This window comes from Argiope bruennichi, chromosome 4 (genome assembly GCF_947563725.1).
Source record: "Argiope bruennichi chromosome 4, qqArgBrue1.1, whole genome shotgun sequence".
Classification (NCBI taxonomy): domain Eukaryota; kingdom Metazoa; phylum Arthropoda; class Arachnida; order Araneae; family Araneidae; genus Argiope; species Argiope bruennichi.
In genome coordinates, this window is record NC_079154.1 from 48,963,476 (window position 1) to 48,988,724 (window position 25,249).

The 25,249-nt window shown below is 29.1% G+C and overlaps 1 protein-coding gene across 1 annotated transcript; it reads left to right on the top strand.

Moving 5' to 3' along the window:
• LOC129966684 (keratin, type I cytoskeletal 9-like) lies at positions 1–24,080 on the top strand. The gene is made up of 7 exons (XM_056081200.1): positions 1–156; positions 13,109–13,365; positions 15,269–15,304; positions 15,515–15,775; positions 16,719–16,979; positions 21,808–21,899; positions 23,871–24,080. The coding sequence occupies exons 2-6, from the start codon at positions 13,119–13,121 to the stop codon at positions 21,870–21,872; spliced, it is 870 nt and encodes a 289-aa protein (XP_055937175.1). The 5' UTR covers positions 1–156; positions 13,109–13,118; the 3' UTR covers positions 21,873–21,899; positions 23,871–24,080.
• Positions 24,081–25,249: the final 1,169 nt, after the last annotated feature.

Sequence of the window (25,249 nt, forward strand, 5' to 3'; positions counted from 1 at the left end):
ACTGTGACGTTAGCAATCCCACAAATGATATTCACAGCGATGCTGACGTTTAAAACTTCACGCCTTGAGTCGACACCTCTTATTTCTGTTCGACAGATTCACAAAAGTGGAAGTTAAAAAGCGAACGGGAAATTGTGCTTTGAAACAAGAAGACCAGTAAGATGCTTATATTTATAATTTGTATTTTATATTAATCTAATTCTTTTTACTCTTGTATATAATAATATCTTGTGTTAGATATTCAATTGCTTTCATAGGAGTAGATATTTAATCTCTTAACAAGGCTTTCTTTATACATATGTCAGTTCACTTACGATTTATTTAGAAAACGAATTTTCAATTCAGATTTGCTTCAAAATCATTTATGTTTTTCCAGCATTTGAAAGCAATAAGATATAGATTTAGATTTCTTTTTCAATATTTTGAATAGGAAGACCTTGACCATAATTTTTCATGATATGTTGCATGTTACGCTGACACTTTCTTGTCAAATTTCTGCTTTTACTATTAGTATTCACATTTCAGTTTCTAAATTATTATTATTTTATTTATTTATTTTTGATTTCCGCTTATTTTCTCCTTCCTGATTCTCCTTCCATACGCATGGCACATGACTGATTAGGAAAAAAAGCAACAACTTTAGACAAATAATACATCTTCTTTATTGATAAAGCAAGAGTGATATGTTTTGATACATGTACAATTTCAGTGTGGGAAATTTGAATGTATTTTGTTTTTGATAATACACGCTTCACATTTTTTACGAAACTATAATACCGTACGATTTCGAATTTCAGTAATTTTTCTTCCCTTTTTTACAATTTCGTATACCTAGTGTAGAAAAAGTATAATAATCGTCAAAAAATTCTAACTCCAGATTTGGACGAATCTCCATGTTTTATAGACTTCCCCGAATTTGATAAACGCATTTTTAGAAAATGTCCATCCATCTGTCTGTCTGTGACAAAAATACGCTCGGAATTCGAAAACGCTTTAAGCCAGACAGTTGAAATTTGGTGTACGGTCTTTACACTGAATTTGTAGATATCTATCAAATGTTGAGTAAAATCTATTCAGAGGAAGTCCGTTTGTCCGGCTGTTCTAATACAAGTTAACATGATAATTACAAAACAAAAAGTACTAGATACGTAAAATTCGGTGCACAGATTTATCATCTATAGTGTAGAAACCTGCCAAATTTTACACCAAATCCAACCACCAGTTTCCGGTCTGTACTTTCAGAAACATGTAAATGGGATAATTAAAAAATGCACTGGCTTAAATATACCAAATTTGGTACGGGATTTTATTACTACAAGTGCAGCTTTGTATCAAATTTTTATTTCAATCGTTTGAGAAAAACGAAATTTGTGTCTAAAACACAAATTCGATTTTTGGATATTAACGCATGCCAGGGGTTAATCGCCAGGATAAAATGACAGATTCAGTAAAAACGCTAAATTCACGCTACAAGTTAATATTTCTTAACTATTGTCCGCCAGTGCCATGTAAGATGTTCTCTGACATGATAAGCTTATTAGAGAGTATGCGAGAAAGTTTTGAAGAGACTACTCCTGCTACTTTAAAACAGTAGTTTTGGAGTATAAGAAAATAAATTATTTTTCTAAAGTACCTATTATTACACATTTGCATTTTTATATATTTCTGAAATATTAAGAATTGATAAATACTAAATGTGACTCTAATTTTTCGTATTTATTCCTGTTAATAAGTAAGCAAAAACCAGATTTCATTATTTGTCTACAAAAATTTTATTTTTGTATTTTTTTAGTAACTATAATACAACAAAGATGAATACGACTTTTAACATTAAAGATTCAGAATTCTTAAACAGGATTAATATTTTGTAATTCTTAAATGGAATTAATATTTTGTAATTTTTTTGGAACTTTTAAGTTTTAATAAATTAAGGTAATATTTATGTACTAATATGAAATTTAATTAATATTATTCACGCCACATTTAATTATCTTTGATTTGCAAAAATTATTTATTGCAAATTTATATTAAAATGCAATGTTTTAATCTAAACTTCGTATTTATTTACAAACAAACTGCTGTTGTTGAATATAAAAAGAATAACTTTTCCCAAGAACAAATAATATAAACTTCTTTTTTATTTTATGCTCATTAATAGTCATCTAATATATCAATCTTTGCAAACGAAAGAAAAGAAACTGCGTTGCAAGTTTAATTTTTTTTCTTTACCAAGGCTCTGGTCGTCTTCTCCATGTTATTAAAGAGTTGCTAATAAATGTGTACATTAAAAAAATTAAATATATTTTTCCGTTATATAAATTTATTGATTTCTTTCTCACTACACTTATGAAAAAGGGAATTTGAATAACTGCACCAGAAGTACAATTTTTGAAGACAAAAATTTACCTGGAAATAAATCCTTAAAAAGCAAACCTTATGGGAATAAAAATGCATATTATTTAGTTTCTAATCGATGAATTTATATTGATCTACGTAAATGTTTTGAGGAATTGCGCAGTAATCGAAAAAGGATGACACTTGCACGTGTTATAAGTGAAAGTATAGGAACCTCAGGTTTGTTTATGCAGGTGTGTGATCTGAAGTTGTGCATTAATAAACGAAAAAGAAAATTTTTGATCTATGAGTGTATTTCAGTTTGGTAAAAAACTTAAACCTCTTCTCATATCGAAATATGTAAGCATAAATAATATATTTAAATGCATTCGCATTCTGTTCCAGAATCGGAATTTTGTACCAGACCAATTGTATTAGATAAATAATAAAAAAAGCAGGATGCCGAGACAAAATAGTAGATTCATACATTTTTTATCGGCTAATAGTTTAATATAAAGGATATCCTTCATAAAATCTGTAAGGGCTTTTAGTCAATAAACATTTCGAGGCACTCTTTTCCTTTTAAACTCAAAATCAAATATTTCTTAATCGATTTAATATATAGAAAAAAGTTTTACCCGCAAATATTTGACACTTTGAAATAACAAAACGAAAAATTACATGTCATTTAAAAAAAAAGTTGGTTTTAGTATATCGTGTATAAAAACTGATTTGTTGAAATTTAAAAATAATTCTAAAAAAAATGTTTACATTCTTTTTAACAGAATCAAAATAATTTTTTATAACAGGATTGGACATTTTCAAAATTTTAAAATACCATATTTTTTAGAATTATTATAAAATAACTTACAAATAGTATTTAATTAAGATAGTTGCTAGAATAATAGACTAATATTAATTTAAACAATGCTTACTCTTAGTTTGAATAAGTTCGATTGCATGACTCTTATAACTAAATAAAAACACAAAATAAAATAGCTTTCAAAATACTGCAGCAAAAACATCATGGGCTCGGGTCACCTAAAGATAGACCCTAAAGATAGGTACTTTGCATGTTTAAAATCAAGCCCTGAATATGATAATATTTTAAGATTGATACATCTATCTTTATATTATTTTAAAAAATTAATTTTAAATAGACTAACGATAATGTGCATGAAAAGAAAATGTATTTCATATTTCTGCTACGCATGAGTATATAAATGCTGTTACTAAATAATAATGCAGTTTTATTATTTATCTAAAAATTATTTTGGAAAAGTTATTAAAATTAGAAGAAAGAATCGTTCAGAAATAAACTTAATATCCTTTTAAAAACTGATTTTTTAAATTTTAGAAGAGGTGAAAATATTGTTATTATGCAATAATATGCTCTGAAGCTGCTGAAGAAAAACTTTAAAATTTCGATTAATTTTTAATTAAAAAGTAGGCACCTACTAAGTCAAAGAAGTAACTACTCCACAAATTTGGTTTAACTACCTGCTTTGTAGGATGTTTTGCTTGATTTTTAATCAAGCATGATTAAAATTTATTTATTGTTCTAAATTTATTTGTATATCGCCAATCTATAGCACTATCATATTAATATCTAGATGAAAGGAAAATTTAAAAAAGTCAATGAAACGGACAGCTGTCATGCGTATATTTATTTTTGTATTTTCTCGAAAATAAGTTCTGCTCTTCTTAAAAACATTCATGATTATTTTCACAGGGTGTTTCTTTCCTCTTGTATAAATATTTAATGTATGCACAAGAAAATAAATATCTTAAAAGATGTTCATGCTTTGCGCATGAGCAGCTGAAATATAATTTTTAATAAAATTTAAATCAAATTTGAACGAACAAAGAATACATTATTGGAAGGATGAAGTCACGATCGAGTTCATAGTTGAATCATTTTACTCAAAAGAGAAGACTATTGGAAGGGTGAATGCCATATAAGTTTTATATAAGTTCTTAACTACTCAAGAATTTTTTTTTTTGTCAAATTAAGGGAATAAAAGTTGAATCGATAATCCTACTCCTAGATGAGAAAATTGCAATAAAATTTCAGTTTTTTTTTTTTTTAAAGACAAACATGGCAAGACATCACGTGGTAGATTCGCGGCTTCGAAACAAGAGTCTGAAAAGTGAGACTTTATTTCACGGAAATTCTGTCTTATGTATAAATAGTGTAACCAGACAAATAGAATCCATCTTCGCCTTCTGGTTTGTCGATAGAAATTTGGAGAGGGATGCCAATCGTATATAGTCCTCTTCAACTAACTATGGTTCAAATCTATAAAATACGTCTCAAAATAACCCTCGTGTTGCAGCAAAATATGACGTTTTTGCACTTAAGGCATTGGTCTTCGACCATAAAATTAAAGAGCTGTAGCTGCTCTAAAACAATTTTTAACTCGTTTTTTAATATACCTTTCTTTGTTATATTATACAATTAAATATGAAATTTGTTATTTACACCTTTTTACATAACATTTAATAATTATACTTGATACGGCAGTTTTGTCCTATATATGATTATTACCGTTCTATGAATTTATTTAATTAATTAAAAATTAACTTGAATTTTTCATTTTTCCGTGATAATTTCCGAAAATATTATTGCATAAAAATGAATTTTACAAATCGTTTTGTCTTTTTAATGATACCAATTCAATAATAGTGCAATTTTTTCCGGAATTTTGACAATTAATTTTTTTTTCTAATTTCCAACAATAGATTAGATTGTTACTCTGAAATTCTAACCGTTTTCATTGTTTCATCTAATATTTCATCGCGTAATTTCTTCCATTGTTGAAAGCCCAAGAAAAAAATTTTTTTTTGTTTAATCTCTGTGTGAATTACAAGACGATGAAAAAAAAAAGTGAACTCACAATACAGGAAATTTATAAGGCAGATAAACTACACATTTATGTTTTTAATAGCAAAATGATGTAATGGAACTGATCTCCATTTGAGAGGTTCACATACACAATGAATAGGACTTATGTGAGACAATTAAAATAATGCAACTTTAATACCCGACAATTTGGCAGATTCAGAACTTGAAAATATATCTAAGGATTTAACTGGAATTAGATGTAATCAATTTTTTCGGCGAACCAGGCGGTAGTCAGATGCGCCTTGTATATAAGAAAGAAGAGGATAACCCCCCCCCCCCCCCCAGTTCAAAAACAATTGTTTCATATAATTACTTTTTAAGAAGTCATAAAAATCATTTCAATTAACATTCCTTTCATTTTCCCACTTTAATTACAGAAATATTTTGCTTTGTTTAAAATAAAAATGTATTTTAATTTGAACTATGCTTAACGCATTTTTTTCCACATAAAATGAAATTTGTGGAACTAAATTTTATTGTAAACGCAATGCATTAATGTCGTAACCTCTACATTCGACAAGACCAGCGCTTCCGTGGTAAACAGGAAACACCTTTATTTAAATCATACTCACTCAGTATTGTTAAAAATAAGAAAATTTTGTATCTGACAATGATTGCAGCAATTGTTTAGTAGAAACTTTCTTTTTCATTATGCATTATTCTATGAACGTTTCTGATTTGATGTTCCTCATTGCATTCAAGAGATGAAAACATGTACATTCATAACCTTTTGTCATGATAAAAATAAGAATACATTTCGTAGAGGCCATTTATTGAAAGAAACAACATACTACATATTATAGCGGCAATCCTAAATGTGAAATCTTTCATCATAAATTTTAAATGTCAAACATTTCCATTCTTTTGATTCAGTAAAAAAAAATATTAAAAATAATAATTGCTGTAAATGAATCTAATTGCTATTTAAGTAAAATATAAAAATAAATGCCTCCTTTTATTTTCAAATTAATAAATTTTTTTAAACTGAAAAATGTAATAGAAGTTGATTTGTAAATAGAAGAAAATTTTACTAGATATAATGAATGCATAATAAAGAATATGAAATATCGTTTTCTTTATACATTTTTTATAGAAATTTTATTAAATCAAAACTACGAAATTTTTCGCTTGCAATTTTGATACCGAATTTATCATTTTCACTTTATTTTATTTTTGATTTAAAACGATTATGAAATAAATAAAATCTATAATAGTTTAATTAAATTATATTTAATTAAACTATTATTATTTACGAATGGAATTTTATCATTCACATTATCGTCTGCATTTAATTTTCCAAATCTGTTTGATATTAATTCTCCGTAAACCCAAATTTTCAATAACAGATTTTGTATTGAGGAGTTGAAACCTCTCTTTATTCTTTATAATTCTGAAAATTTAATCTTTGTTTTTTCTTCTGAAAAGTAATAAAAAATGTTAAAAAAACAAAACAGGAAATATTTTTTTTAATTGAAAAAAGCAATTCTCAATTAAATATTAAAATATGAAAAGAATGACTAATACAAAAAATATGGATTCTGAGCAAAAATATGATATCTTTCCGAGAATATTTTTAAACTTTTCATCATAAGTTTCTTAGTGAAATAAACAAACACAAGGAATGATGGAAAAAATAATTAAAAATTATGAGCATAAAGTTTAATCAAAATTAGTTTAGAAAAAAACATTTTGAAATTTTTTTGCAGAATAACTTTCCTCCATCAAGCCAAAAATGTGTTATATAAACATTTTTATTGATTTATTAATATTGAAAAATTTATTTAAAAATATAGCATGGCACAAACGATGCAAATATGTTTAAATGTAGAGTTAGTTTGAACATTATATCTTTATCTCTGTTAATAATAAAAGAGGATATGTTGTATGTGTACGTGCTGATACTTTGTAGGCCATTTGACTTAGAGCTACCACATTTGGGACAAATATACTTTGAATGGTAGAAATGTGCAAATGTGATTTTAAAAAATGTAATTGGAATTTCTGTAAACTAAAAATTAAGTGAAAATTTAGCGCGCGATAACTTCTGAAATTATAGCTGCACAAAAATAATTTTTATACAATTTAACATTGAAACATTATCATTGTAATGGTATCAATTTAGCTGTTATGCAGAATTTTGACAATTTATTTGCATAATTTTCAAAATATATATTTTATGTTGCTTAAAATTCAAACTGTTTTCGATGTTTAATCGAATATTTAATCTTGTATTCCAAAGACGGACAAGTTATTAAAACGATATGGCATTACTTTGTTGACAGAATTATAAACATCAAGTCATGTAGAAGAGATTTAATTGAAAGTAAACACAACAAATATTCTCAGAGAACTAACTCGTATTTAATCTATACAGCAGTGTTGTAATTAAAATAGCACTTGACAATCAATATTTTTCAGATTTCAAACATTGCCTTATCCACTGTAAACAAGATGTTAACACGAGAGTCGATTCGTTATTAGCTAATGTTAACATATTTATTGGGCGTGAGCTTTCAGTAATATGTCTATAAGATAAACGATCGCAATTAATTCTACTACGTCAATCTATAAGTAGTATTAAGATGAAATTTTTGAAAATAAGATTAAATTCTTTACAATGTACAGAAGTGCTATTTTAATGCATCGCTTTAAAAGTAGTGGTGAAATATAATCTTATGATTTATTTCTATCAATTTTTAATGGCATAATCTGAGGAAATATATGTATTAATCAATATACGATTTCTAAGGGAATAATTCTATACGGAGTAAAAAATTTAAATAATTAATGATGTCAAAATTAAATATTGTTAAATTTTGATTAAAGATTTTAAGAATTGCTGTGTATTTTTGTAAGTTTGAAAATCATAAACTTTTTGCAACAATTTTTTGTCCACTCGAGTTAAATATAAAAATAAAAACAAATTGCTATAGAAAAATTGGAAATATGTTTTGTAGTATACTAAATATATAGAAAACGATTTCTTAAATTTAAAAAAAAATCAAAAAATCAAAAAAAAAAAAAAATTATAAAAGCATTCGGAGACGCCCAAAAAAACTCTTAGTAAGTTGGAATTTAATTTTAATTTTTAATGAATGTTTAACATTTTTCTTTCTAATGAAACTAATTGCCGAGATTCGTTTCCTCGAGATTCTGATGGAACCCTCGTTTTAAATATCATCGAAATTGATCCCCCTCTGCATTTTCAGGAATTATGTTTGTATGTCTGAGTAACAACTTCTAATAGAACGAGAGAAATGAATGTAATTTTGCATGTGTTTTTTGACACCCAAATTGCAATTATGGATCAAATTTGAAACCAACTAGTCAAAGGGAAGAGATTTAAAATGACTATTAAATTCCTTCATTATACTAAAAAAATAAAAATAAAACAAGCCGTATTGTGTAAGTACATGAAAAAGCAGAAATGATCTGCCTGTTATCCGCAGAAGTTTTAATTGATTTTCTGTTAGGGCAACTTCAGAATGGTATGAAGTATTTCAATGCAAAATCAAATAAAAATGCATTCCATACATTCATAGCACTGCATGCATTGCTTGCATCCATAACCTGCATTCCCTACATCAAATGCATACCGTCTAGACAGGTTGTTATCTCGGATATGATTGCCACAGTTTAGCAATCAAAAGCCGTAGTAGATAATGCCATGTACTTTGGCAGAGCGCTTAAGAAATAAAGTAAACATGTAGTTACGTTAAAAGTTTTGTTTTATTGCAGTGGAATCTTCTCTATCATAATGTTCATGTAGAATCAAATCAAAATTAATCACTAAAATCTATATGAAATTATTATTGATTCACTATCAGAAAAAAAATGCAATGCCACACACACACACACAAAAAAAAAACCTTGAAGAAAAAAAAATATTAGCAACAATCTCCAAATTAAGTGATATTATTATGAATCAGCAGACTTCAGTTCATTAATCTTAGCCACAATCCAGCATTAAAAAATGTAATTAAAATGTGAATTCCTAAATGTAAGGGATCCTATAATTAATTTTTATTCCGTTGGTTTTGTCCCGCTCTCCATCGTACAATTCTTTATCTCGCTAGCCTTTGTTTCCTTGTAATGAAATCTTTTCTATATATAATGCTCACGAACTTTCAAAATTAATCATTAAAATCATTTTGAAACAAATAGTGATCTATAAAAAGAAAAAAAGTATTGCTAAATACAAAATTAAAAAAAAAAATTGCTGTAAGAAAATAATAGAATTGCCTTCCAACTGCTTCGTAAAGCCAGAATATAATGAATTGCGACATTGAATAGCAATCTAATAACATTCGTCCAAATGGAAATTCCCTCATCTTTTTTTTATAAAGTCTTTTAGTCGCGCTTAATAGCACTGCTTTCTTTACTTTTTCAGAATGGCATTGCTGCTATCATTTTCTCAACGGCGCTATCCAATATGCACATTCATAAACATTTCTGGTTTGTGTTCGGGATAAAATGCAAGCTTATAAATTATAAATTGTTGCCCTCAGCTTATTGAAATTTACGACAATCAAGTAGGAAAAAATTTTAAAAAATGAAGTTTATGATCCTGTAACTAATAATTATTCATTCGAGCACCTAAAAGAACAAACCTGAATCGCTAAATATCAAAACAGATGTCGGCTAGATGACAAAACTGTATTTAGGGACTCGCTAAGGATATGTGTTTATATACTGATATTTATTTATTCGAGAAAGTGAGCTAAATATAGTATATACGTGTATATAAATGAATTGCAATATCACAAGAAAATAATTGCAAATACAAGACAAACTAACCACAAGAAAAAAAATACAAATAAGTCAAACTAACCACAAGAAAAAAAAACTGCAAATACAAGACAAACTAACCATAAGAAAACGAAACAATACATAGAATAATTTTTGTTCATATAAACATGAAATAAAAGAATACTTCAATCACTCATACATTTATAAAATGATCTTTAACCTTAAAATAAATAAAACATATATTAAAAAATCAAAAATCTAAGAATAATTATTGAAAAATTTATGAAACTTACAGAAAAATTATCAAAGAAATGAAATTTGATAAAGATATTCTGAAATAATATTCTGCTCTTCAAAGTTAAAGCCGGCTCAACAGAACGAATATGGTTGGATATTTCAGAACAATCAATTATTTGATAATTTTATTAAAAAAATAGCATAAAATGAATACTTCAACGGGATCTTTACTGAAAATATCATAATTTTTATTCAGAACATATATCCAAAGAAAAATATCATAAGTTCTATATAACAAATTCTTCTAGCAACTGCTTAAGAATTCTATAATTATTTTCAGAGCAGAGTACTATTTCAGAGAGCAAATGAAGTTATAATATTTGAAATTTAAGTAAACAAAACAGAAATACAAAACTATTATCATTTGTTTATTCGGGAAAAAAATTAATTTTATAAGAAATTTAAGTTTTTGTATACGATTTTGAAATAATACGATTTATAATCGTATGCATTGGTTGCTTATTTAGAAGTTTAATTTAAAATGTTTTGTCGTTTATTTGCAAAAAAATAGAAGCAGAAAAAAAAGAATGAATTTTTTGAAAAAGAATGTGCAAAGTGAGTTATCAGTCTTCTTCCGAATAATGAAAGTGCAGTCTGTTAATTTTATTCATACTAATGGTACCAAATGATTCTACATGTCGAAATAAATCATGGTTTTCAAGTATGCTTCGATGAAAAAAGAAACAGCAATCTTGTCACCCTAAATTTTGCATTACACTATTAATTTCTCCACATCTTGACTTTTCTATGTGGATTGCTATTCATTCAGTATCCGACATTTTGTTTGTTCGCTTCACAACAGACATACAAATTTGCCTCAGTTCAAAAAAAGAATGGACTTTAAAAAACCAGAGATATTTTCATGCTTGCTTAGTGTCCAACAGCAGAACACTACACAATAGTCAAAATCGTCCCATATAGATGAAATTTATGTCGGTTTCTTAGCATATCTGTGTTTTTCTCTTTGGGCTTCCAATACTGATTTCAGCGGCAATGGATCTATACTTATGATTTTCTTGATGATCAGCGGCGTTATTCAGGGTTGGCTTTTAGCTGAGTGAACCAATTACTCCCAAGTGGGCCCCACTCCTAAGGGCTGCAATGTAAATCTTGGGTCGATTCTATGGCGGAACAATGAAAAGTTGGGCAGGCTTGGCTTGGGCATCATAGAAAGGAGCTCAAAGCTGTTAAGAATTTAAGGAAACTACGTTTTTTTTTTCTCCCTTAGCTCGAAGTCCTTAGAATCTTTAAGAAAATGATTCGAACCAAATGTGGGGAAATTAATGCATATGGCTTTTTTTAAGCTTAATAGTGAATTCTGGTTAAATAAAGCCATTATAATATATTTTTCAATTCAAATTTATTTTCGCGTCATTAATAGAAGTAACAAAATGTTCTCCGCAGATACAATGCATTAAAAATAAAGCAATAAAAAATGTCTGGTCTCATTCTTAGAGATTATAAAATATATACATATGTCAAAGAAATTATTTTGTATTATTTTTCTTTTTTAAGACAGCGGGGTTTTTTTTCTTTATTTCACTTCATCGGGTTTTTTTTCCCCAAAACTGAAAATTGTTAAAAGACAGGGCGCGATAATGAACCTGCGTTTCATTATCTCTCGTTTCATTATGAACCTAAATTCAAGTTTACTGAAAAACTTGATGAATAACTAACATTATTTCAATGTCTTTTAAGACCAGTCTTAGTATTTTGTATTATCTGCAGTCTGTGTGTTTTCTATTGCATGACGAATGGTACCATTCCCAGCTAACAGAATAATGTCATTTTACTCTACCTTCATTAGTGGCATCTCTTTTCAATTAATTCATCTACCTGAAAACGAAAAAAGAAAAACAAATTAGTCACTACTTTCATCACTTGTATGGAGACTTATGACTTGCCCAGGTTTAAATTACTCAAGTGTTTCGGTGGATACATTATTTTGAATATGAGACAGGAGACAGAAGATTGTTAGGAAAATAAGGCAGAGAATAAAAAAAATTATTAGTCTGTTAGGAAGAAATTTTGAACGAGAAAAAAATGTCGTCGAGTCGTCAGATAAGCTATATTTTTATGAAACCATCAGTATCGAAGTAACTCCGTTTTACATAATACTTTTAATATGTAATATTTTTTCTAATAATAAGTACGGAAACTATATTCTTCATAACATACTTTTCTTAGCAAATAGCGGTTTTTCGAGCTTTTTCTTCTAATTAATTGTAATTAGCATTCGTCTATTAGAAAATTAGGTCTCTCTTTTCGTTGGCCCTAATAATTGCATAATTTTGGAATATTACTGCTTATTATAAATAGAATAATAAGAATGCACTTTAGAATACTCTGGGTTTCTTAATTGGTATTAGCAGTCACTGTTTAAATATTCTCATTTTAAACCATTAGCAAGGGGGGAAAAGTCGATGAAACATTCATTTATCTAGAAGTCCTTTTATTTAGTATTTCCAATGTATTTCTAAGATTTTCACTCTATTTTGGGAAAGCATTTAAGTAATCTGAATTTAGTTGTTCTTTACGGTATCTAATCAGAAAGTGGTCGAAGAGAGACAAATGCAAGGAAACGCCGAAAATGGTACTATTTGCTTCTTTTCAAACCAACTAATGATGGAAATAAGATTTTCGATCATTCCTTCTACAATTTGTACCATTTTTACCTGGGAATCGGAATGGTAGCCTTTGATAAAACCACTTTAACAAATCGGTCGCTTTTGTATATTCCCTGATGGTCTAAGTGGTTGTACAGCTATTGTACAATATCGGGATTAAAAAACTCCACTTTATATTTTTAATATTTTTTTCCAGATATTTTTCGATGGATTCTTTGCTACTGTGGACTTTAACAATAAGCCTAATGTTCGCCGGCGGCCAATGTTATTCCGAATCAACGTCTTGCAGTACCGTCAATGGCAAGACGATCTGTGAATCACAGAAGGGTGCCGGAAATGTTGCCGGATCTTCTTCTAGTGCTTACACTGGACGGGGCGGAAGCTATCAAGATGCCAACGCCATGACTGGCAACACTTATACAGGGCAGTCTTCATCTTCTCGAAGCGCAGCTGGTTAGTAACTTTAATTTCCTTCTAAAATAGTACGTATAGTACATTATATTCATAACAGATTCAAAGCGAAAAACCAGTGATTATGCGACACGTATTTAAAAAACAACAACTGTTTTCTGAAAAAAATGTCTGTATTTTAAACTACATGTCAAGAAAAAGAAAAAGTATAATGGTAAAGTAATGCTTCTTTTCTGATTCTTGCCAGTTATTCTATAATTCCATTTTTTTACCTGGAAAGGATTATTGTACGCAAAAGTTTCTCTCGAATACGAGCATAAGGTATATAATTTAAATATTTTTTTCTATTAATCTACTTGCGTCCATCAATTTTAGAGAATTTTTATGCGCAATTCAAACCTGGCTGATAATATATTAAACAAGTTCAATACAAAAGTCCTTTAAGTGCAATCAGGTATATGTAGAACATTTTTTTTTTTTTTTTTTTTTTTTTTTTTTGCGTCGGAACATTTCGTAGTAAAAGCAGAATTTGATAATTAAGCAGAGTTCACATAAGTCTAACTATTGCGCGCAATGGAAGATCACGCCTACCTCAGGAAAATCAGAAGACTGCAATGGGACAATGGCAGATAGTTGTCCAGATGAGACAATCATTTGTCACTGATCCGTTGGGGTCATGTGAGGTTCCTGAGGTGCGCATGACCTTCCATTGGGGCTCTTATAAAAAAGGCAAATGGAATCTACACTCTGATTTTTTTCACAGGCCATGATGGTATAAGAACACCCTACGTTGATTAGTGAATATTGAAACCTATTCCTTCAAACCTTCAGCTCGGAATAGTGGTTTAAATAATTCCATGGAGATATCCAACATCTGTGTTTTTTATACATAATAATTTTTTTTTATTCCCACTACTAGAATAAGAGGATTCTTAAATAAAGTTCTTTTATACAGTGAAATATCATTTCTAAATCTTGACACATTATGAATGCATGCATGGATACATGAAATTTAGATTTTTCATCATTAGAAAGGAAATATAAAAACACTCTATATAATGTTGTAGCAATTTTAAACTCATTACCAATTTAAGTAAAATGATTTTAATATTTTTTCATTTTACTATCACTTGTTTTTATGTTGATTGGATTATTACACTGGGTTAGAAATGAACTGGTTAATGATTTGAAAAATAGCCTTAAAAATCTAATCCATTTAAGTAGAAAAGCGCTTTTCAAAAAGCGAATAATTATTTTTATGGTGTTATGAGTCAATAATTTTACTATTGAAATACTTAGATCTAAGATTTTACACAGTCTGTGATCTTATAAGTCATAATTAGTAAAATATTACTGACACACTAATATTTTAAATACAGAAATACCACTCTTCTACCACTAGAACTGAGTTATGAGGATTTAAATTACATCATTTAAGCAAATCAATGAAGTTCATCATTTTAAGAAAGTCCTCGAGCAGGAGTTGCTCGTTGATTAGTGATTTTTTTCTTATGAGGCAACCACTGAAATGGGTTTAAAATAAACTAATATGGTAAAATTCAAAGTTTTATGATTCAATCAAGTTTAGTCTTAGAGTATTGCAACGTTTTTGTTTAAAATATTAGTACGTCAAAAGTATTTTACTAAATATGAGTAAATGAAACTGGAAAATAATTTAAACATCGTATTTTCTTCAGCAATCCCTTTACTGGCTGATTCTTTATGTCATATGAAGCACTTATCCAAGTGGAAATATGTATGTTTATCTCTAACGTGTTAAGTAATTTTTTTGGGTCACTATTAAACATTTTGCGTGTAGCATTTAGAATGAAATCTGTATTTGATACATTTCTTTTATGAGAAAAATGAACGTTTCGTCTCAATCATCATCATAAATTGAGATTTTTGAGTGGTTTATTGAACAGTTATTATCTTTTTGTTCTAGGAAATGCGGCACCACCAGGATTTGTGCCAAATTTTGGTAGGTAAACTTTTACTCTATGGTTGATTCAGGATAATGGTACATTTTCCCACTAAAATTAAATTATCCTTTATTTCTATTCATTAGAAATATGAGCAATTGTAACCATATCATCTTAAGCCAATATTCTTGACAGTTTATCATCACTTTAAAATATATAATTTTTTTGTTCTGTAACCATATTGAGGTGAAATGAGGCTTCTTTTACAGGAGGTTTTCCCTTCTCATTTGGAGGTCCAACATTTGGTGGCAGTTCTTCCAGCTCCGTCTATCCTAGTACTAGTGAAACTGGAAACATGGGTACTGGTAGTACTTTCGTTACCAGTACGAGTGGTTCAGATTTCACAGGTACTGGGGGCGGATTTGCTGGATCTGCTGCTGGTGAATTTCCTGGAACTGCTGCTGGTGGATTTGCTGGAGCTGCTGCTGGTGGATTTGCTGGTTCTGGTGGTAGTGGTGTATTTGTTGGTGGTAATGCATGTGCTTTTGCTGGAGCTTTTTAATTCTTATATCTAACTTTCCTATTCTCCCTTTTTTTCTATTTCTGTTTAATTGTAGGATATGATAGCGAAATGAATAAATTTAAAGGAGCTATTAGCTTGAACCCAAAAACAAAACGTTCAATTATCTGAAAAGCAAATTTATTAGGACTTTTGAAGAAGATTTGTATTATTTTCTAAACTATAAAAACTTTTTTCTACATTCCATCTCTCCTCCTTAGAAATGATATTTCCTGATTTTAGAAAGTTGTTTTTATCATCTTCTGATAATATTTTAAACAGTTTATCGAGACTTAAATTAGATTTTTTCTCATGTAGTTAGTAACGGTATAAAAAGAAGATTCTTTTACAGGAGGTTTTCGATTCTCATTTGAAGGTCCCATGTTTGGTGGCAGTTCTGGCAGTCCCGCCAGCCCTAGTGCTAATGACACTGGTAGCACTTTTGCGAGTGGTCCAGATTTCACAGATGCTGATGGCGCATTTGCTGGAATTGTAACTGGAGGATTTGCTGGTTCTGATGATAGTGGTGTATTTGTTGGTGATAATGGGTGCGCTTTTGTTCGAGCTTTTATATTTAAATATTTCTAAGATTCTTTCTTCTTTTCTTCTGGATTTCACTCTAATTATGGGGTGCGATAGCGGAATAAGACCAATCGACATGAATCTATGAACAATTATATTCATTATCTGGAAAGGAGATTTTTTTAGACTTCTGAAGAAGATTTGTTTATTTTTTAAGGTACAAATACTTTCTTTTCCACATTCCATCTCTCCTTTTTAGAAATGATGTTTTCTGATTACGGAAAGTTGTTTTTATCATCTTCTGTCAATATTTTAGACAGTCTGACGTGACTTAAATAAGATTTTTTTTCTCACGTAGTCAACAATGGTATGAAATGGGGATTCTTTTGCAGGAGGTTTTCCCTTCTCATTTGGAGGTGCCACGTTTGATGGCAGTTCTGGCAGTCCCGCCGGTCCTAGTGCTAGTGACACTGGAAACACTGGCAGTGGTAGCACTTTCGCTACTAGTGCGAGTGGCTCAGATTTCTCAGGTGATGGTGGCGCATTTGCTGGATCTGCCGTTGGTGGATTTCCTGGAATTGCAAATGGAGGATTCGCTGGAGCTGCTGCTGGAGGATTTGCTTTTTCTGATAATAGTGGTGTATTTGTTGGCGGTTTGTTAGAGATTTTTTTTTATCTTTATATATTATATATTTTAATTTTCTTCCTCCCTTTTTTCTGGAATTCACTCTAGTTATAGGATGCGACAGCGAAATAAGACCAATCGACATGAATCTGCGTATAAAATGTTCATTATCTGTAAAGCATAATCATTAAGACTTCTGAGGAAAATTTGCATTTTTTTTCTAAACTAAAAATATTTTGTTCCACATTCCATTTCTCCTCTTTCGAAATAATGTTTTCTGATTCCGGGAAGTTATTTCTATCATCTAGTGATAATATTGCAGACAATATATTGTGATTTAAATTATTTTTTTCCTTATGAGACAGTAATGGCGTGAAATGAGTATTCTTTTACAGGAGTTTTCCTTTTCCTTTGCAATTCCAACGTTTCATGATAATTCTAATACTCCCGCTAGTTCTAGTGCTTGTAATTCTGAGAACACTGGTGCTGGAGGTACTTTCGTCATAAAGATGCTCTGATGGCACAAATGCTGGTGACACATCTGCTACATCTATTTCTAGCGAATTTTTTTGGATCTGATGAGGATGGATATGCTGGTATTGCTGTAGTGGCGTATTTGCTGGTTAATACGTGCAGTTTTAATCCTTATATAATTCTAACTTTATTCTCTGGATTTTATTCTAATTATAGGATGCAGCAGCAAAAACGGATGCATTTAAAAGCGCCACAACAAAAGTAAACTTATTCATATGAAACAATAATAAAATATATGCATAATGTTTGCAGTTTACAATGCACGATTTGAAGCCACTAGCATATATATATCCATTTGTCTGGAAAAGGAGTTAATCGGGATTTCTCATGAAGTCATTCAGTATTTTGGGTGTTTGCACGCCTTTTTTTAAAATTACTTTTAATGTTTTAGAGAAAATATTATTTATTTTCTGAACGTTATTGATCCATATTTTGGTTGAACGATTTCACAAAATTTGAGAGGCAATGTTAAAAAGTCTTCAGAATGATTCAGTCATGTAGATGTCTCTCCTTTAGTAAAAAGGGTGGATAGGAAATACAGGATGTTTATCGATACACAATTCAGTGCATCACAACAGATTCATACCTTACAAAACACTGTTTTACTCTCTTACACTCTCTCTGTAATATACTATTACAATCTTCTGGAATTTTATTTTCATTTTAATAATGAATGCACAATCCTTTGCTTCGCAGTCGTATCCAATTTAATAAAATGTCCAGACTTTACAAATTTCATTTCGCGACAGTATAAGAACTTGAGCATGCTAATAATAATAAGAAGAATAGAATAACCAGCACCTAATAATAGAAACTAATAACAGAGCTATAACCAGAACCTAATAATAGGGCTAGAATAACCAGAAGAAAGGAGGAGGGGGGGATTAAAAAAATAAAGAAAAAAGTAGAAAATCAACGTAATAGTAAATTAATTTAAGCGTCTTAAGATAGAATATATAACTGATAAAAAGATATATTACATATTATGCTAAATTTCTTTCAGAATGATTTTTATATTGATCAATCTAGAATGTAAGCTAAGTTTGGGATGACGATTTCTGCAGACACCAATATTTTAAAGTTTAATATTAGAAAAAGATTTATATCTTTTTCATATATAAACCACTTACCGACATAAGTCTGGTCATTTTATATTTGGAGTTATTTAGTAAGAAAAAGTTGCATGCACTTCTCATTTTTGCTTTCTATACATTTACATTAATTCTTTTTATACTTTGCTTTTGGCTTCCTTCTGCTTGTAGAACTTAAATGTGTATGTGTAAATATAAAAACCTTTTTTACAAGAGGAGCAGTTCCAGGATTTTCTGTTTTTGGAACAGGAGGTGGCGTTTTTGTCGGTGCGAATGCTTTTATCAATTATGGATTTGAATAAGGCAGCATAAAATAGTTTTAAATAATGGCTTTGTTTTAAATTATTCTTCATAATGATAGAAAAGCCAACAATATGCATACCTAATTTAATGATTGTATCCAAATGATTGATATGTTTAAAGTAGGGATTAAGTAATGGGGGTAAGTAGGGCATAAGGGTTATAAGTAAATAGGGGATAAGTTAAAGGTTTGAAAAAAGATTCAAACAATTTTCATCATAATATTCTATATTCAGTTGAATTTTCTATTTTTTTTTTCATCTTAAGAAGATATTTAAATTGAATTTTTAATCCTTGTCAACACTCTGACAAGTAAAGGTTGCAATATTCCCTAACAGTAAACCATTCAAAATTTACTACTGGAGTAAACCCAGTATTATTTGTTTAGGTGCTATTTTATCGAAATTTTCATTTGTAATAAATAATGAGCATGCATTTGCAAGGATAAGAATAAAAAGTTTTCTTTTTTTAAAAAATTCGTAAACCAGTAAGGCAATTTTTTAAAGATATATTTGTTATTTAATGCAATGGAAATATTATTAATTTAACTGGACTTTTTGGATTTAAATATTAAAATGTTTTTAAGTTGTAGCAAAAATTTTTGCGATTATTGAATACAATAAAAATAAATTCTTGACAATAGAAACATAAGATTTCAATTTATTTTTTGCAACTGTTTGTAAATATATTTATTCAATCTTGACGTCAAAGACAAAATCAGATTTATTTGACAACATATCGTGGTTTATTGATTTGATTTGGGTGTTATATAAATATATTAAAATTCTACAGTTTTATGTCCAGCTTCACCTAAAAGCAGTTTTTGTTAATCATAAAAGATTTATTTGAAAGAATTTTTAAAGAAATTCACGAAAAAGCTCAAATGATGTCGTAAAGTAAACGATTAATGTTCTTTTCACTTACTTCTCTCTCTCTCTCTCTCTCTCTCTCTCTCTCTCTCTCTCTCTCTCTCTCTCTATATATATATATATATATATATATATATATATATATATATATATATATATATATATATATATATATATATATATATATATATATATATATATATATATATATATATATATATATATATATATATATATATATATACATATATAGTTTTAAAAAGAAATCAACAAAGGTGGTTCCTTTACAATAAATTGAATGAAACTGTAGTATTCTTACTTTTAGCTTTCTTAAGTTTTCTATCAATATCTTATCCTCAACAAATCTATTACAACTGTTTTATTTTGGCTAAAAAACAAAGAGCATTTTTCAGACACTTTAGGACAGCAAAATTTTCTAAGAGGTTTTTTGTTTTTATAACATAATACTCTCTACTCATTCAATAACATTGCGCTTGTATGCTTTTTTCCATTCATAAAATGAAAGATATACCCACGCACAGAAACTCATCACTGAATGAAAAGTATTTCCACAATTATTATTTAAGACTTCTTATAATTTTAATGTATATCTGTTATCCTGAATTCTAAAACTGTTTTTAAATTCGATTCGAAATCATATTTTAAATGATTCGTTCTGCTAAAACGTAAAATAGATAATTTATTACACGATTTTTTGCTAAAAATTCTCTTGATAATTGCTGTAGCTATATCGTAGCCCAACGTTGATTTTAAACATTGAAACGAATGAAATAATTTCTAAGAAGCATGATGAATCAAGTGAATCATTATAAATCTTAACTCCATAGAGATTTCTAATTACATACAAAGTGATTGTGAATTTAAAAAATTCAAAATCACAAATTTTCAAGCCAATTTGTGTGGGTTATAAATTTGTATGGAGCTAAAAGAAATTTTTGCATACTTTTCAGTCCATTTAAAAAATTAATATAATAAAAATTTCTTTATTTAAACACTTATTTTCAGCTTTTTAATCTTGTGTGTGTGAAATTTTGCAATCTATTTTAAACTAAATTCACGATGAGCGATATGTATTGTCATCCAGTTCTGAGCTATGTTTAAACTTTCAAATATCTAGTCCATCGAGAAAATTAAAAATCGATTACAAAATTTGTAACGAACAGATAAACAAACAGAATGCCAATTAATAAAAATATATAAAAAACAATTGCAATGCTTTCGATGGGATTTTTTTTAAAAATTCCACAATCATTTCACATGAGGCGAAGAATAACCTTCCCCCTTCCTTTGAAGCAAAGAAAATATACATTTAATATTACTATAAACAATGTTAAGAAATAACATGTGTGTTTTTTAATATATATACGCAATAAATTCAATTTATCCGGGCCTTTAAAATAAATTCTTTTTCTTATCGTTCACATTTTGAAAATAAATTCACTTCTACTTCAACTAAGATATTTCCACTTTAACCTTTAAGTCTTGGAAACCATTAAATTTCCCCAGACTTCTCAAAATCTTTTGACAGCAACTTTTACCTTCTGGAACATTAATATTAAAAACCATTAACAACCTGAAACCCATAAAATGCAGAATCAACAAATATTTGAGTTTTTTTTTTCTTTTTCGTTTTGAAAGCGTAAGAGCTGTGATGTGCTCCTTTTTTGTTTGATACTTCTTAAGTCACACCGCTTATCGAGTAATACATAAACAATGCTCATGACTTGGACAATGTTAAAATATATTCCGAAATTTTTAAATTAATCATCTTTTATTTTAAAGAATATGTGAAAAATATAAATAAAAGAATATTAGATTTAAACGACATGACATTTTTTTAAAGATGTTTACATCTTATTTTTTCATATACTCTAATATAGCGTAATTGAAAAAAACAACAACTATGAAAATATTTTTCTCAAAGTTATAATATCCCAGGATTACAAATGCGAGACACCACAAGAAAAAAAAAATTCATGCACGAAATGAGTCCAAGTAAAACATCTACAGAATGTTTAATTTTAGAATTTAATTTTTACAGGCCCTCCCCAAAATGTGTTTGGTCCTGGCTTTCCTTTCTCTTTTGTGTTTGGAAGAAGACGCTGAATCAAGGTCGAATGATTCGCTGTCTCGGTAAGAACATTTCAAGTTTATGAAATTTTTGATTTTTATTTTCAGGAATTAAAAACTATCCGCAAATTATGTGACTGAAGCACTTTATTAATGTATCAACAAGAATGTAGTCATTTTATCTAGAATGGTCTGATGCAGCAGCGATTCTCAACCTTGAATTTCACTATTCCTTCAAAATATTAAGACAAATGATATATTTTTTGCAATACCCCCCAGGGGGACACCTCGTAATTGAGGGCGAAAAAATTCCGGCATATTGGTTGGTTCTCGTCACCCTGGTGGGTACAGAAAAAGCTTGGGCTCTGGCTTCTCCCACCGATGACTGGATGTACTTCCCAAGGGAAGGGTTGTACCGTGGCCGCCCTTGGAACTCGACCACTGTTCCCGCTAGTGTTGCTGTTGCGGCGGTCTGGTCATTCAGATTTTCCCATGTGTCTTCGGACGAGTGGAGTAGCCAGTTTAAGGTTTCATTCTTTGTAAATATTAGAAAGTTTATAACTATGATAAAATAAAAACAAAAGAGAAATACAGTGCTAAAAAAATGAAAAGATTGTTCTTTTTTTTTCTTTTCTTTTTAAAGTAAGTAGGTTCCTGCTTTTCTTTCTTTTTCATTTTTTTTTTTTTTTTGAAAAATTAGAAATGCGTACTTCAAAAGTAAGATGAGAGAAAATACAATTTATAGCATTAATTTCATCTCATTTCACGGATAAAAATCTGTCCCAGGCAGTTTTAGAAATCTCAAAAAATATTTGAAAATAAGAATTTAAAAAAAAAACTGTTTTTCTTTAATCTTCAGACGATATCAATAGGGATTAAGATACCGCCCCTTCCCTGAATAGTTAAAATGGCTTAACTTTGAATTTACAAAATGATCCTGTAAATTCTCAGGCCATCTTCGCTATTTCTGCAAAAGAGACGTCTCCAGACCCTGTGTTGACACAGGAGACCTTGCCCAACAATTTGTTTTTCTTGAGTGCCCCATAAATGATTTATTGGATTCCGGCAGAATGAATATTCATGCGTCTTATATGCGTCATGGATGATGTACATGCACATCCACTGTACTTAATTAAATCCTCATTTTCAGCCTTTGTGATTTTTGGCAGACAAAATTAGGATTGTTTCTCATACTATGTTTTATCCTTATGAAGAAATGATGATTCAACTGGTTCACATCAGAATTTTGAGCACGAAAAGAGTTTAAATTCTGGAACATTATTCTAATAGTATTTCTAATTAATTACTTTTTGCAAGTTTTACATTAAGTTATTTTATAATTCTAAAAAGATATGTTGTTTTATTATTTAGAAATTGCCCTATCCTATAAATAGAATTTAATTATAAAAATTCTGTCATTTTTTTAAAAAAAAATCATTTTAACATTTAAAAAAATATATATGAGTTTATTTATAGCCGGGATACTGAATCCAACTTTCCCGAAAATGAACCTATTAATATTTGTTCTTTCATATTGTCAAAATTAATTACTTAAAACTGCTTGTATGCACATTAAAATAGAAATCCATATAAAAATATCTGCTTTTGGTAATTAGAGAGTGGAAAAAGAACTCCGAGACTTGTTACTAGAGGGCTTTATCGGGCTCCGAAATCCAAAATGTTGGTGCAAAGACCAGGTGTAAAATTTGATCAATTCTGATTCTACTTTTATGATATTATGCTCGGATACATATGTACGTAGATATAGACACACATTTTTAAAAAAAATGGATTTCGAAGTATGAAGAAAAACGATTCACTGTCACATCAAGAGGAATCAGAACCTTTCGCATCATAATATTGCTAGGCAACCATTTTCATCTTGCGTTTCAGCTGCAGAAGTTTGGTGATTGATTTATTTTCTTCATTAGAATAAATCACAAGTTTTTTTAAGGAAATTAAATTGATTTTCAGTAAAATGTAATCAAATATATTCGTATTTCTGTATTGTAATTTTTTTCTTTCTTTTTTTAGGCTGAAAAAGGAACGTTACAAGGTATATTCCTGTAAGAAAAACTTCAAAAAAATTAATAAATAAAGCAGCCATATTCTAAAGCATATTCTAAAATCTCTTTATTGATTGAATTTCAGTTTTTCGTGGCAGTAACTTTTAAACTTTCTAGTGTAGTACATTTAGTTTACAAAATGGGATATTGAATGCTTAATAAATGATATAAAAATTCTCTCAAGTCTCAAATTTCTTAATGTCTTGCATGAAAAAAAAATGTATATTATATGAATGTATTCAGTTAATGAAAAAAATGTAGACTTTTGTCGATTAACACAATTGATATAGTCGTGACATTACTAAATACTCATTAAATAGAACTAATTTGCTCACAAGAAATGCAAACAAACCCTTTAAAAAATTAAATCCTTTTATTCATTTTTCTATTAACAATTCCAACTGCTAAAATTATTTTCAGATATCATTGCCCGTTTTCCAAATTTAGATATATTCTCAAAAATAAATTCCTTGTGAAAAGATTTACTCGGTGACATCACGCTCTCTTAAAAATGCAGAGCCATTTTATAAAAAATAGAGTGTATGATCTCAGATCAATTAGCAATATAATTTAAAATTAAGAAAATTATGACTGATTTAAAGTCACTCTTTAATCAATAGCATGTAAAGCAAAGTTTACATTCCTTTCTTAATTATAAGAAATTTCATTACAATCCTAATTCGTAACACCTTTAAAATACACTGGTGTTCCAAAAATTACGCATATTTGTAAAATACGAAGAAAAAAAAATGTGAATAAATGTTGGTGAATTTTCTCGAGATAACTTACGGTAAATCGTTTTTGAAAGTAAAAATCTTTATACAAAACATTTGAATAGGCGTCTCCATGCGTTGAACTTGCACACATCGGAAGGCTGATAAAATGCACTCATCATAAGCAGTTTAGATAGATTTTGTGCAGTTCATGTACGATTAAACAAAATGAATGATGACACAAAAACGATTATTGGACATGTTTGCGAAAAGAGGAATCATTGAGGTTCTCGAATCCGGATGATAGCAAACCGAAATGTCTGGAACATTGAATGTATCTCACTGTGTGATCTCAAGTCTAAGACAAAGAATTTTAACAACAGATTTGCTTACTGACGACCATATCAGGTGAGCGAAGAGTCACAATTGTTCGCCTATCAGGAAGTAATTTTTCGATGCTAGAGGGACAGTTGGGTTAGAGAACTGGATTCAGCTTTTAACAGCCTCAGAAGTGCAAGTTTTGGACAAACTGTTTAGGAGAATCGATAATGTTGGCCTCTAACCCTGTTAACTCAAAGACCAAAGTTTACATTCCCCTCTCATTTATGCATAAATTACGTTCAAATTAGAATCA